A 16,262-nucleotide genomic window follows, 5' to 3' on the forward strand; every position below is an offset into this window, starting at 1 on the left:
GGCTTTCTTTTTTATTTTCCAGGGGGCGCTGTTGATTTGAATGCTTTTAATTGTCATTATAGAAGTATGATGAGATTTAAAGCTTTACCACAAAGTGCACAAATATCAACAACAAACAAACAGACAAATACAATTTGCTCCACACATTCACCATTGAAATACAGGGGGACAGAGCAGTCTTCTTCCGTCGGAAGTCCAGGATGAGTTCTCTGTTTTTTGAGACGTTCAGCGCCAAGTTGTTGAGACCCCACCACTTGCTGAGTCTAGGAACTTCATTTGTGTAGGCCATCTCATTCCCCTCTGTGATCAACCCTACCACCGTTGGATCGTCTGCAAATTTCACAACGTCGTTCTGAAGGTGTGTGGATCTGCAGTCATGTGTAGAGCGAGTAGAGTAGTTGACTCAGCACACAGCCCTGGGGGGAGCCATTGCTGAGCTTTTGGGCGGATGAGATGTGGCCACTCAGATTCACGTGCAGGGGTCGGTTAACCAGAAAGTCCTTAATCCAGGAGCAGGTGTATGGTATGATTGTGAGTGCGGATGGTCATTTGTATCTGTGTGCCCTATGTCAGCTGGATTACTGTATTTACTCACATATAAGCCGCTTTTGTTGGACATAAAATGATGACTGAATCAAGGGCACGGCTTATATGTGCATAAAAAGTCAACATGCACAAAACTGCAAGTTGACAACCCCATAACATCATGATGTCATGACACCATGACGCCATGACGTCATGACGCTATGGCGCCATGACGCGCTGCTGTTTTACATAGTTAAATGTGCTGACTGCTCTGACTTGCCAGATGTGAGAAGCCTTGTTTCTCATTTCCTTTTCTGAACCGATTTATCCTCATTAGGGTCACGGGGGGTTCTGGAGCCCATCCCAGCTGACTCCGGGCCAGAGGCGGGGGACACCCTGTATAGGTTGCCAGCCAATCGCAGGGCACAAGGAGACGGACAATAAAGCACACACACCCATGCCTAGGGGCAACTTAGTATCCAATCAGCCTACTGATGTTTTTGGAATGTGGGAAGAAATCGGAGTACCACTCGCTCCCTCGTGCCGCCCGTTCTTTTTTTTTGAAAATATTGTCACGGATGCATTGATTCTCGCTTTAGTAGCTCACTGCACAATATACTGGGCTCTCATTAGTTGTTTCACAACAACCGTCCGAAGTTGTGTCGCGGGGGCAGGCGATTAGCCGTGTGATCAGTAATACTTACGTTGATGAGGTAGTTCACCGATGTGCACAAAAACGGATTTTGAGTAAATGCAAAGCTCGGGAATACACGAGGATTCATCAAGAATGCAGCCGAGGAGAAAGCAGCCACCCACCATTGCAACATTACAAATCAGAAAAAACGGGGGAGAAACGAACTTTCTGACTTCATGGAAAAACATCCTGAATGAACTCTCAACGGAGCATGAGTAAATGCAACGCTCAGCAATTCATGAGGAATTCAACAAGAAGGCAGCCGAGGAGGAAGCAGCCACCATCGCAACAGCACAGATGAGAAAAAAAACGGGGAGAAACGAACTTTCCAACTTCGTGGAAAAAACATCCTGAAAAAGTGTTCCCGAGTCGTGCACACTTTGACGACATTTGTTTTGTCTCATCTCATCTCATTTTCTGATCCGCTTCATGCTCATTAGGATGACGGGGGTGCTGGAGCCTATCCCAGCTGACTCTGGGCCAGAGGCGGGGACACCCTGAATCGGTGGCCAGCCAATCGCAGGCCACAACCATGCACACACAGACCCATACCTAGGGGCAATCTAGAGTGTCCAATCAGCCTATTGTGCATGTTTTTGGAATGTGGGAGGAAACCAGAGTACCCGGAGGAAACCCACGCAGGCCCGGGGAGAACACATGCAAACTCCACACAATCCAGGAGGCCAGAGCTGTGAGGCCGACGTGCTAACCACTTGCGCCACCGGGCCGCCCCGTTTGTCTTGTGCAAATTTAGAAACATTATTAAGGCTCCAGTCTTTGTATAGATTTTTTTTCAAAATGTTTGTTAAACAGCACTGCAAAAGCAGGTAAGAACCAGTAGTGGCTTATAAATTGGGTGTAAAATTACATTTTAAAGAAATCATAAAACATTAATGCTTGATATTGATTAATGTTTTCTCTATGTTGCATCCCGGTAGCTTTCTGTTGTTCCCATGCGTTTTAACACGGGTTTGTATATATACTTTTTATTAATTTTGGGACATTAATTAATAATTTTCTTTCCCTCATTTCTGTTTCTCACATCTCTCTTACAAAATTGGGACATGTTGACCAATTTTTAAGGGTTTAATTGGTACATGTGTGAGGACCTTGGAAGGAATTAGAGAATTTACGTATAAAATACACCTCTACTTACGAAATATTCAAGTTACGAAAAAAGTTCTGGAACCAATTAATTTCGTAAGTAGAGGTATGACTGTACGTAAGAATCAGTATTGACTTTCAACTTGTGTATAAATAACAGATATAAAAAACACTGAATAAAATTCAACATGTCCAATTTTAGGTTTATAAGAAACACTAACCCAGGGGTCTCGAACTCAATTTACCTGGGGGCCGCTAGAGGCCAAGTCTGGGTGAGACTGGGCCGCATCAGGATTTCCACAAGAAAAGCACTGATAAAACTTTCCAACGTTATCAAATATCTTTATTTTTTAACAAAAAATAATGAATTAAATAAATTAACTTAAAGATGAATAAAAAATAAATCAATCAGTAATATAAAACCAAATAATACTAATGAGCATACAGTAGATATACACTGGCTGGCTAAGTAGAGAAAATGAATTATTTTTATTCCGTTTCAAATGTCTGTATTAACAGCTCTTTAACCTTTAACTTTCTGAACTTGAATGGAACATTGAACATGAAATATTCTGAACACGGCTTCTTTTGCCTACTCCTTGCTGCTAGAGACCTGGCAGCGCTTCTTCTCACATAGTCACATTTGGCTTGAGGGAGGAAGCAGTGGAGACCCTCAGTAGAGCTTGAAGATGCTCATCAGTAAGTCTGGACCTGTACTTGGACTTATTGAAGTTCAAGGTGGAGAAGAGCTTCTCACACAAGTATGTGCTCCCAAAAAGGCACATGGTCCGCTTGAACCTTCGGGAAAGTTCAGGGAAGCTGGGGGTCAACTCTCTCAAAAATTGCCCAAGCTTGTCTGCTTCTCCACTCACCTCCCTGAACTTGGCTTTGAGTGCAGAGTTGCACTGCAGGTCAATGAGCTCCATTTGAAGCTCAGGAGGGGCATCTTGCACATCAAAGGAGAAGGGGTCCGCAAAAATTTGAAATGTGGCTTTGTGTGTCTTGAAGTCTGCAAATATGTGATCAAATTCCTCCTGTAGCTTCGAAATGGCCTCAACATACTTCTCACCACTGAATGGTGTGCCTGCATCCACGAGAGCCTTGCATGCTGGGAAATGGCAAAGGTTTGTCTGAGAGAGCTGGGCTTTCCATAACACAAGTTTAGTGCAGAATGCTCTCACGTTGTCATAGGCAGCACTGACAAGTTGCCCCTGGCCTTGTAGCTTCTTGTTCAGTACATTAAGCTCATGTGTGATATCAACAAGAAAAGCCAAGTCCATGAGCCATTTGGGATCACTTAGCACAGGATCAATCAACTCACAAACGGCGTAGCTAGCTTTGACTGCTGCATTACTGTCTTTGGTAGCCTTCTTGAAGAGATCCTGTTGCCTCAGAAGACGTGTTTTAAGACTGCCAACCTGGTTGGCTCTCTCATCTCCCTGGTATTTTTCGTACTCCTCAGCATGTCTCATAGTACAATTACGTTTCAAATTGTATTCCTTGTGCACCGCAACTTTTTCAGTGTAAATGAGACACGTCGGGGTGCCCCTGTGTTCAACAAAGAAATATTGCACTCCCCACTTTTCTTGAAACTGTCTGTGCTCATCACCGACCTTTCTCTTCACGGCAGGCTTTGAAAGAGACATCTCTGGGGCTCTGTAATGTTTTTCCACTTGGAATGAGTCTCGGGTTGATCTTTCACATTCAGTCGCGCGGGTTTGTGGCGCATGTGCACTTTCGCTCTCCGTTTCAATCGCGGAGATGGCTACAGACACTGACACAGGCTGGATCACGGATCATAGCGCCTCATTCAGTTCTATGCTGAGAGCAGCGGAGGAGTGTGCGCGCCGAGCGGAGTGATCGGCCTCACGGCTTCTCCTCCGCCCAGCTGATTGGAGGAATGAATGAGTGAGTGAGCGAGGCACTGGACAGCCCGGCCGATGTCCCGCCCTCCAGAGCCGTATACCTCACCGTGATTGGTTCATTCAGCTCCGAACCAAAGTTCCCTCTAATTTTTTGTTGGTCTGAGCAGAAAGACAACCTCCCTGAGCGCACTGAGTACCAGTGTGAGCGACATCATCGGTACTCGGATGATTCGCCTAAAGACGTTTCGCCGACGGACGTTTGACAGACGGGCAGGTCGCCGAATGGACGTTCCACCGAACGTTCATTCGGCCGAACGGAGGTTTCGCCGAAACGGGATTCGAACGCTCGCCCCGCCGGATCGTGTGTGTACAAGTTTTTCAACCTCGGCCCGCGGGCCATATACGGCCCGTTAGGATTTTTAATCCGGCCCGCCGCCGGTGTTGTCCAAATTATAGTAAAAATCAATGTTCGTCTACCATCAATGGCAGTCCGGGAATAAGCACTCTTGGGCAGGCAGATGTAGCAGAACCGAGCCGTAAAATGACAGCAATCGGGTCAAATCCATCCTAAAACAGCATTTAATGATTAAATACAAATACTGGATGATATCGCGATGGAGGCAAAAAAACGTCTATAGACGTCCATTCGCCAAACGGCTCAAAATGCTCTCAAATTCGGTCAAATCCAGCTGAAAACAGCGTTTAATGATTAAATACAAATACTAGTATTTGTATTTAATCATTAAACTAACAAATACTAGTACGACCTGTCCGTCTGTCAAACGTCCGTCGGCGAAACGTCTTTAGGCGAATCATCCGGTCACGACATCATCATTGCTCGCTATCGGCACACCAGTATCACACCTGCCACAAGCAGGTGCATGTCAATGTTCCCTCTAATTTTTCATGTAAAACATGCTGTAAAACAAGAAAAACATGAGTGGACAGAGCTACTGCCACTGGCTGCCACTTAAACGGCGCCATCATGGGGAAAGGGGTAAAAAAAAAAAAAAAAAAAAAAAAAAAAAAAATTAAAAAAAAAAAAATCGATCTTTCATATTAAGACGGGGGCCGCAAATTATCGTCCCGCGGGCCGCAGTTGGCCCGCGGGCCGCAAGTTTGAGACCCCTGCACTAACCCCTGAGTCAGCAAAACTGTATTTTGACACAATGATCATATCACACATGACTTACTGTCTGACAAATTGGCCATTGGCCTGCAAGATAACACTAAAATCAATTGAAACCGTGTATAAGCAAGCTGGGAAAGTATTGGACAGAAAACTAAAAACGCACCACTACTGACTGTCAGATATTTTAAAAAACACAAATGCCTGACCTGTGACAATACTGTTAAATATGCAGATGCCACCTTAGTTTACAAAATCTTCCATCACATAGCTCCTCCTCCACTGCTAGATTTTATACAAAAAAATTCCAACACATCAACAATGGCTGTCTCTATAGGTCACTGTGTAATTCCCTTCAAAAAGAGTGCATTCAGCCAAAGCACTGTTTGTGCCTCACATACCTGGAACTCAATAACAATTACAATGCGTGAACTCCCATCCCGTCCCCTGTCAGAAAGATTTTCAACACCCACCTCCGGAAGAGCTTCTCATGTCCGGGAAGAGGCGTGGTACGTTGAGGCCTAGTGGACTATGTGCTGCACCTCTATTGTCAAGGTGGCAGATTGAAAGTGTGGGATGGTGTCAGGGTTAAGGAGTCCCATTGGCCCGCAGGACAGGTACTGGTTCGCTAACTGGTACATTTCTGGTGGTATCTGAAGCAAAAACAGACATGGGAGGAGTTCAGTGAGGCCATGGAGAACGACTTCCAGGTGGCTACAAGGAAAGTTTGGTCCACCATCTGACATCTCAGGAAGGAAACCAGCTCACCTTCAACAGAATGTATAATGGGGATGGGGTGATGCTGACCTCGACTCGGGATGTTTTGGATCGGTGGACCAAATACTTTGAGGACCTCCTCAACTCGAACGACACGCCTTCCAATGTGGAAACAGAGCCTGGGGAATCTGAGATGGAATATCTGATTTCTGGGGTTGGAGTCACTGAAGTGGTTAAAATCCTCCTCGGTGTTAAGGGCCCAGAGTTATTAAAGGTGCTGGATGTTGTGGGGTTGTCTTGGTTGATGCGTCTCTGCTACATCAGATGGACATTGGGGACAGTGCCTATGGATATGTAGAACAGGAGGGTAGTTCCCCTTTTTAAAAAGGGGGTCGCAGAGTTTGTTCCATTTATAGCGGAATCACACTCCTAAGCCTTCCCAGGAAGGTCTATTTGAGGGTACTGGAGAGGAGGGTTTCCGGGAAGTCTTATCTTGGATTGTGGAGGAATGGTGTGGTTTCATCCTGGCCGTGGAACAGTGGATCCTTCCTTTCATTGCTTTTCCCCTGGTTGTGCTGCTTCCAGATGTGTGTTTTCATATTTAAGCATTTAACCAATCACATTTCAGCCAGGGCGGCCCGGCAGATGAGTGGTTAGAGCGTTAACCTCACAGTGGGAGATATGGGTCCAAATCCAGGTTGGTGCATCTGTGTGGAGTTTGCTTGTTGTTCCCAGGCCTGCGTGGGTTTTCTTCGGGTACTCCGGTTTACTCCCATATTCCAAAGACATGCATTGGATTGGATTGGATAACTTTATTCATCCCGTATTCGGGAAATTTCGTTTCACAGTAGCAAGTGGGTGTATATATATACGTGTATGTACACGCATGTGTGTGTATATATATATATATATATATATATATATATATATATATACACACACACACATGCGTGTACATACACGTATATATATATACATACTCATAGATGTACATGCATACATACGGTAGGTCTTAACACATTTTTTTTGTTAAAGAGTAGACTGATTGGACACTCTAAATTGCCCCTAGGTATGAGTGTGAACGTGAATGGTTGTTTGTCTTCTTGTGCCCTGCGATTGGCTGGCCACCAATTCAGGGTGTCCCCCGACTCTGGCCCGAAGTCAGCTGGGATAGGCTCCAACACCCCCCGCGACACTAGTGAGGATAAAGCGGTTCAGAAAAAGAGATGAGATGAGAGATGATATTGAACCTAATAATGTGCTTTTGTTTCATACAGTATCTCAGATGTCACTTGCGATTATTTTTCTTAAGATTTTCCCTTCAAAGTACTCCGTCAGAAACCTACCAGGAGGCCTTCAAAATCAGTTTTGCAGGCTCTGTAGCATAAAATAAGTCTCGATAAAACTATTACTTTAGCCAATCAGATTTCAAGTTGGCGACACCAAGCCCTTCTCGCAGGTTTACGGAGACGTCAGTGTTTTCACACACTATGATTGGCTAGTGATAGCGTACTACCCAGAGCGAGCAAACTATCTGTAGCGAGATGCAAAAGGAAATATATTGTTGTATTGATTTAATTGTGGTTTTGTGGAACCGCAATGGCTGAAAGAGGAGAAGAAATGGATTTGCTTGCAGATTTACTGTCAAAGCCATTTTCAAGACGCACATCATTAAGAAAGGCAAGCCTATCACAACCCGGAACAGAAATTTTCAGCCCTAAATCGAATAAAAACTTATGCCGGAAATACGATAGAACAGACTTGACTTTCACCATGAGCTTCGATGGCGATAGGAAATAACTTCATAATGGAACTGAAACGCACGGATAATCTATACGACAGATATTGAGGAAAGAACGGAGGGTGGATTTTGTTTACAAATAAAAAGGATTTTTGGTGAATAATATGTGGCTGTATTCCTAAATGTTGGATTTATTATGGGACGTTTCTATATGTTTTGTAAGCATTTTTAATAAGTAGTAAGGCTATGATGATATTGTAGATGTATGCATTTTAATTACTTTTGTATAAGAGTGTCTTTAATTTGAGACTGGGACAAACTCGAGGTCACCCTGCTGGCTCCAGCTTGTTGACATAACACCTCACCCTCCAAGGACTGTTACTGGGAGATAGACCTCGCAACCCAAACACCCAGATGCAAGTTCGCAATGATCTACGAATGACTCATAAATTGTTTTGTCTGGGACGCCGGCAGTCTAAAATGGAGTGAAGATCGACATGCGCATCGGGGAGCCGTCTGCAGTGATGAGTACTCTTCATTGGTCCGTCGTGGTGAAGAAAGACCAGAGCTAAAAGGCAAAGCTCTCTATATACCGGTTGATCTACGTTCCTACCTTCATGTATGGTCACGAACTGTTGGTTGTGACCAGATGAACAAGATACAAGGGGCTGAAATGAGCTTCCTTTGCAGGTTGTCTTGACTCTCCTTTAGAGATAAGGTGAGAAGCCCGGTCATCTGGGAGGGGCTCATAGTAGAGAATTGAATCCAACGTGTTCATTTTAATGCTAACTAACAATAATGAGGCACAAAAAGCTAAATGAAGTTCAATACAAATGATTTTTGTTCAGTTTTATTCCCCAAATATTTTTTTCAAATGAGCAAACATTTGTTGAGCTGTTTCTAATGACATGATTTCTTCTTAACCGCAGGTACGCACGTGGTAGAATACCCATCCCAACTCACTTCTTCATGGTTCTAACCAGCTGCTTAGACTTCAGACAGGTTGCAGATTTGTGTCATGGCCCCCTAAACTCTGCTGCCTTCATCTTGCCACACCAACCTAACAATGATGAGAGTTGCAATGTAAGGAACACAGCCTGTTGTAACGATTTATCCTCACTCAATAATCACGTGTTACTATTTCCATGTTAAGTTAGTTGTGTTTATAGAACAAATGATCTCTCACTGTCAATTTAGAGCATACTTTACTGAATTCAGTAAATTGGAATTCAAGGAATTAACAGCCTGTCATCCTTCAATTTGTAAAATTAACCAAAAAAAATCTCAAAACAGCTTAAATCCCATTTTGATGTTGGCCAGGAAGTGAGAGTCTGTAAGTGATATAAAAAAGGGAGTTTCTTTTCACTGACAGAGAGCTTTCATCTATTTAGTTTCATTGCCATGGCGGCAAGTGTTTTAGTTCTTTGTCCGAGAAATGCAATCGTTTTTATTGGAAAAATGATTTATGTGTTGTGAATGGAACAATGGCTTATATGTGTGTAGGAAATTGCTCCAACAAGCGCACACCATTATATGGCCTTTTTTCGTCTAACTAAGTGGAAGCTGAGTGTAGTGAAAACATGCAAGTGGACCAGCCAGTAAGTATTCATTGATTTTAATCAAAACATTATCATTTAAAAATGGCAAATGACATATGGCCAGTTACGAGTTGTTGGCCCTCAGCAAGTAAACAAAAATCCCATTTTTTATCATTTTCACATAATAAATTAGTAGCTTTTCAATCACATTACTTGCAAATACAGTCAAGAGGCATTAATGTAAGATAATTACATTCAGTTAAGAGTCGATTATACCGATAGCAATTTCTTTGAGTTCACGATGTTGTAGGTATTCTCAAGCAACTAATCAATCTGACAAGTAAAACCACGAAATGTCAAGACATGATAGATCTAATCCTAGTCATAACGCACAAGTCATTTTTTTACTGGATCTTGCAGCCCGACTGCATGAGAGTGACACAATTACCAGGTACTGGAAAGGAACTGCACTCATGCGGAAAAAAATCAAGTTTCTGTCACATTATGTTGGGATTTTCTTGTAGGTGTGTCTTGTGTGTGCTGTCTGGGTGTGTACGTGTGTACGTGTTTCCCCTCCTCTCATAGCCAACTGTTTTGAGTTTATTTTGATTAGCCTTTTGTGTGTATACAAGGTGAGAGCTTGGTGACGTCTGGCGTGGGAGTATTGCTACCTTTACCTTGTGTGTCTCGTGCCAGTAAGTCATGTTTTTGATTTTTGTCGGTGTGCAGCCTTCCCCTGTTTATTTTGTCACTTTGATATTGAATTCTTGTGACTAAAAACCAACGTTTTTGCATACGCAATTTTCGCTGCCTTTTTCCTGCATACTGGGTTCAACTTGGCTAAACATGACAGAATACTCTCAACAATAAAGGACCCAGCAGGATCATATCTACGGTGTGGGATCGCTCACTGGGCTTTTCTCTGTGAGCCGCTGGGAGCCGACGACGACCTGCCCGTCACGTGCCTTCCGCAGCCCATTAATCTCCTGGGCTCCGACTCCGAGTGGGACTTTCTCACTCCCACCAATTCTACTCGGCAGGCGATGTGGAGTGGAGCTCACGTGAACCGACCCCACATCACGGACTCTCGACGGTTGACGGCTAAGGAATAATTTTACTCCCTACTGACGGGAACACGGTGCGCGCCGACGCCGGAGCCTGGTTCCTACGGCCGACGCCTCGTTCCTGCGCGCCGACGCCTCGTTCCAGTACGTCGACGCCTCATTCCTGCGCGCCGACGCAGTCCCTCATTCCTGCGCGCCGACGCCAGTGCCTCGTTCCTGCACGCCGTTGCCTGGTTCCTGCGGGTTGACGCCTGGTTCCTGCGCGCCGACGCTGGCGCCTCGCTCCCGAGCACCCACACCGGCGCCTCACCGGCCCCGCACCGACGCCCCGCGCCGGTACCCCGCAGTGTCGCGCGACGCCCCACACCCTTGCGATGATGCCAGCGCCCCGCACCCTCGCGTCAACACCGGCACTCCGCACCCTCGCGCCCGCCACTGCACCCCGCTTTCATGTGCCCAGTGACAGCAATCCTCTTGGTGTGGGTGCCGGCGAGGGCGATTCTCCTGGTGGGGGCCAAGACGACGGCGAGAACCTGTAGGCCGTGGACGGCCATCCTTTTGGCGGGGGGCATGACGGCGGCAAAAACTTGGAGGCCAACGACAACCATCACCTTGACAAGAATTTGGAGGCCGTGGACGGAGATCCCGACGGCGTATACTTGGAGGCCGAAGGCGGAGACCCCGACGATGTATACTTGGAGGCTGTGAACGGCGACCCCGACGGTATATACTTGGAGGCCGTGGACGTTTACCCCAATGGCGTATGCTTGGAGGCTATGGACGGTGACCCCAACGGCGCATACTTGGAGGCCGACGACGACGGCAAGAACTTGGAGGCCGACGACAAGAACTTGGAGGCCGACGACGATGGCAAGAACTTGGAGGCCAACAACGACGGCAAGAACTTGGAGGCCAACAACGAGGGCAAGAACTTGGAGGCTGGCGACGACGGCAAGAACTTGGAGGCCGCCGACGACAGCAAAGGCTTGAAGGCAGAGGGCGGGGGCAACGATACTTCCAGCAGTATCGCCTCAGGGTTAGGTGAGTCACTCTGCCACATCGCGCTGATCTCTGCATGGACTGTCCAGGGCATTACGCATTGTTACTGTCTAGTGGACCTGACTTGACAACCTCCCAACGGGCCAGCCCACTGCTTCCTTGCGGGCCGGCCTGGACGACCTCCCCTAGGGCCTGCTTGGCTGCTTCCTTGCAGGCCGGCCGGGACGACCAACCGAAGGGCCTGCTTGCCTCTTCTTTGCGGGCCGGCCGGGACGACCGCCTGAAAGGCCTGCTCCCCTCTTCTTTGCGGGCCGGCCGGGACGACCACCTGAAGGGGCTGCTCGCCGCTTCTTGGCGGGCTGGCCGGGATGACCTCCCAACTGGGGATTTGTTTTTTCTTCATGTTATGGACATCACATTTGCCCTCCTCCAGGCCACCTGCCTCACTCCCTGTTGTTCCGATGTTGGAGTTTTGGATTTTGGGACGTCTGGGATTCATCCCTTGGGGGGGTACTGTCACTTTATGTTGGGATTTTGTTGGTGTGTCTTGTTTGTGCTGTCTGGGTGTGTGAGTATACACGTGTTTCCAGTCCTCTCATACCCAGCTGGTTTTCGCCGCCTTTTTCCTGCATACTCGGTTCAACTTCGCCGTAGCCGCCACCGTTAAACATGACAGTTTCCTTGCAAAATCAAGAGGTCAGAGATCAAATCATTCCATTCTAGCAGCAGAAATATAAGGATGTTGATGAAGACGTGGCAATCGCTGTTAAATGATTATAAGAGGAAAATCCAATTCATCATTTTTTAAAACGCTATCAGCTTCCTTTTGCAGACCTTCTCTTAACCTAATCTTCTACCTGAAGAACCACAGTACGCTGATGGAGGTCATTGAAACCCAGACGAAACTTAGCTTCTGATGAAGTCATACACTTAAACGATACTAAAGGTATGAGATTGTTTAAACCCCCCAATCGTTGGAATTCAGTATGCCTATGTAAGAAAGTAGCATGCTATCTTTAGTTAAAAACATAGCTCATCCATTTGATTGTTGAATCTGAACCCCCATGATATGGAGTTAACTTCATTTCTTGTGACACATTCCCTAAGTAGAGCCCAAAGTTCCGCATAGAAAGCACTAGAGCCAGATGGAGGTATATACATGCCAATCAGAGTTATTGACATTTGTGGAGATAGAGATATCTTAAAACTGATACATTCAAGGTTGTGTACGCAAACACTTATGCTTACACTTTAAGTGTTCCTTAATAAAGAACATTACCCCTCCACCCCGACTTCTTGCACAGTCCCTTCTAAAAATATTGTGGCCTTGTACATGCAGTCCAGCCTTTGGTGAATTACAATTAGCCAGATATCAAATAAGCATAAAATATAAAGAATTGACAATTGGCAAGATGCTTCTGATATATAAATGACCACCAAGGAGTCATTTTAGGTTATATCGTTGGTTCCAGAGCACCCTGGCTTGGTTAAGGGTGCTTTAAAGATGAGGAGATATTTGTTTCTTAACCCTAGAATAGTAACCCTCTATTTCAGGGGTTACCTTTCACGCTTCTGAAATAGAGGGTTACCATGGTTACTGGGGAAAAAAATGGGTCCTAAGCAAGACGGTGCAATGAAGGGTACCCATTTGGTTCCCCGGTAACCAATATAACCCTCTATTTCAGAAGCGTGAAAGGTAACCCCTGAAATAGAGGGTTACCATTCTAGGGTTAACAACCCCCGAACAATGTGGCAGTGCCCGCTTTGAGACTGACAAATCTGATTCAGTCTCAACACATCCAGCACCTTGCAACAGTACACTGCAGCTTGAGGAACATGGAGTGAGACAGGTACTGCAAACTGTGAACACCAGGAAGGCTGCTGGCCCTGACGGAGTACCTGGGAAGGTGCTCATAGCCTGTCCTGACCAGCTGACTGGGGTTTTCACAAATATTTTCAATTGTTCCCTCCAACAATTCATCATTCCAGCCTTCCTGAAATCTGCCACCATCATCCCTGTCCCTAAAAAGCCAACCATTGACAGCCTGAATGATTATAGGCATGTTGCACTTACGCCTGTGATCATAAAGTGCTTTGAAAAGTTGGTCGCGCGCCACATCAGGGATACAATACCTCCCTCAGTTGACCCTCACCAGTTTGCTTATGGAGCAAACAGGTCCACTGAGGACGCCATCACCATAGCTCTACACACACCATGGGAACTATGTGAGGATGCTTTTCATTGACTATAGCTCAGCCTTCAACACTATAATACCGGACATTCTGGCTGACAAACTCTCCCACCTTGGACTATCCTCTTCCATCTGCTGCTGGATTAAGAACTTCTTAACCAACCGTCCACAAACTGTTAGACTTGGTCCCCACCTCTCTTCCTCCATTACACTGAGCACTGGCTTCCCTCAAGGTTGTGTACTGAGTCTTCTTCTATACTCCCTGTACACATACGACTGTACACCGAGCCACCACCTCTAACGCCATCATCAAATTTGCCAATGACACCACAGTGGTCGGACTCATCTCAGGGGGATGAGTCTGCCTACAAAGATGAGGTCAACAAACTGTCTTTGTGGTGTTTGGTGAACAATCTCACACTTAACACCACAAGAACTAAAGAAACTAAAACGGAGTATGCGTAGCGAGGGTTCAGTCCTTCAAATTCCTGGGGGTCCATGTCACGGAAAAGCTCTTATGGTCTACCAACACCACAGCAGTGGTGAAGTGAAGAAGGACCAGAAACGACTCAATTTCCTGAGGGTACTCAGGAGGAACCACTTGGACACTAAGCTTCTGGTGAGCTTCTATAGAGCCACTGTAGAGAGCATCCTGGCATACTGCATTACAGTGTGGTATTCTGGAAGCACGGCAGCAGACAGAAAAGCCATGCAGAGCGTGATCAACACCGCTCAGAAGATTCATCAGCTGCTCTCTGCCCTCACTGGATGACATTGCCAGCCCTCGCTACCTCAGCAGAGCCAGGAACATTGTTAGGGACCCATACCACCCTGGTCACAACCTATTCCAGCTGCTGCCCTCTGGCAGACACTACAGGTCTCACAAAGCACGGACAAATAGACTTAGGGATAGATTTTTTTCCCACAGCCATCAGGACTCTGAACCTGCATTACCACGACACAATTCTTTCTGTGCAATAACTTCGGGGTGTGCAATAACAATGTGCAATATCTTAGATTAAGCAATATTTTAGAATTTACCTTGCCAGGATGTGACTTTTATATTTTCATATTACTTATTTATGTTTTTACTGGGAATACGCCCTTTGTGGAGTAGCACCACCAATTTCTTTATACGCAGCTGTGTATGATGACAATCAAGGCTTTGATTTTTGATTTAGAGCATACGAACCCTCGCCAACTACAAGGGCCGAGCTGCAACTCCAGCAGACTCAGATGCGGCACTGGCTGAAGACCAAACAATTTTTTTGCGTTTGAGTCCCAAGCCCACCGCCCAGTCACACCATCTCAACCTCCAGTACATCCCAAATCGAGCTCAAGAAGAAGCTCCACCCCACTCATTGTGGAAGTAGTGGATGTGAGATGTGTGCTCCGTCCATGCAGTCAACCCAAGGAAGGCCACAGGGATGCAATACCAGGCAAAGTACTTACGTAAGGACTGTGCTGACCAATTAGCACCACTCTTTACAGATATTTTCAAGCTTTAACTAGAACTAGCCTCCTTCCCAGTTTGTCTCAAATCACAATACCCAAGAAGTCACCCGCTAACAATAAGGGCGACTACCGCCCAGCAGCTCTCACACCAATCATCACTATGTGCTTTGCAATATTGGTACTGAAAGACATCAAAGCAAGTCTTCCCCTCATCCACGACCCGCATCAGTTTTCATATCGGCCGAGTAGATCCACCGAAGATTCAATAACCACCGGCCTCCACGCTGCACTGAGCCCCCTTGAGAAAAGAGGGAGCTACGTCAGGATGCTTTTCATCGACTACAGCTCAGCCTATAAGACCATAAGACCGGACATTGTTATCCCAAAATTGGCCAACCTGGGGCTCCCACCTTCCACATGCTCCTGGATTAAGGACTCTCTGGTCAACCGACTCCAGCACGTGAAGCTGAGTAGCCACCTCTTATCTGCCCGAATGCTCATCACCAGCTCGCCCCAAGGGTGTGTGCTGAGTCCACTACTCTACTCGCTCTACACACAGGACTGTAGACCCACGCACCCTGAGAACATCATTAAGAAATTTGCGGCTGATACAACGGTGTGGGGATAATCACAGGGGAGAATGAGACGGCCTACAGAGATGAGGTCCTTAGACTCAGCGTGTGGTGCGCTCTCAACAACTTGGCGCTCAACGTCTCCAAATCCATATAACTCATCCTGGACTTCCGACGGAACAAGGCTGCGCCGTCGTCCCTGTATATTGACGGCGAATGTGTGGAGCAAGTGGAGACTTTCAAATTCCTAGGAATCCACATTTCTGCTGATCTCACTCGGGTGGCAAACACCACAGCACTCGTCAAGAAGGTGCAGCAGAGGCTACATTTCAGTACTCAGGCAGGACCAACTGAACACCAACCTGCTGGTGACCTTCTACCAGTTTGCCATTGAGAGCATGCTGACCTACCATGTGTCAGTGTGGCACTCAAGCTGCACAGAAGCCAACCGGAAAAGACTACAGAGGGTGATCAACACAGCCCAAAAGATCATCAACTTCCCCCTACCTACTCTGTCCAGCGTCTATGAATCCCGGTGCCTTAGAAGGCCTGAGAGGATTATAAAAGACAATACGCATCCCGGCTTCCACCACTCAACCTGCTGCCCTCTGGAAGGTGCTACAGAGCCATAACAGCCAAGACAAATAGACTCAAGGACAGTTTATTC

General features: G+C 46.3%; 1 protein-coding gene across 30 annotated transcripts in view; it reads left to right on the forward strand.

Annotated features, from left to right (window-relative positions):
- The window catches only part of enpp2 (ectonucleotide pyrophosphatase/phosphodiesterase 2), a 360,090-nt gene that overhangs the window by 291,784 nt on the left and 52,044 nt on the right, over nucleotides 1-16,262 (forward strand). For 20 of the 30 annotated variants that reach the window (XR_013300100.1, XR_013300104.1, XM_077599517.1 and 17 more), the window contains one exon: nucleotides 8,705-8,858. Coding sequence is in view for 22 of the 30 variants with exons in the window: in XM_077599517.1 (XP_077455643.1) it covers nucleotides 8,705-8,858 (154 nt within the window). In the remaining 8 variants the exon portion in view is untranslated. Of the gene's footprint in view, nucleotides 1-8,249; nucleotides 8,494-8,704; nucleotides 8,859-9,278; nucleotides 9,374-12,195; nucleotides 12,323-16,262 lie in introns of those variants that run through there. The other 10 variants (XR_013300101.1, XR_013300102.1, XM_077599526.1 and 7 more) reach the window with 5 other exon arrangements.

The sequence above is a fragment of the Stigmatopora argus genome, chromosome 4, assembly GCF_051989625.1.
Source record: "Stigmatopora argus isolate UIUO_Sarg chromosome 4, RoL_Sarg_1.0, whole genome shotgun sequence".
Lineage (NCBI taxonomy): Eukaryota > Metazoa > Chordata > Actinopteri > Syngnathiformes > Syngnathidae > Stigmatopora > Stigmatopora argus.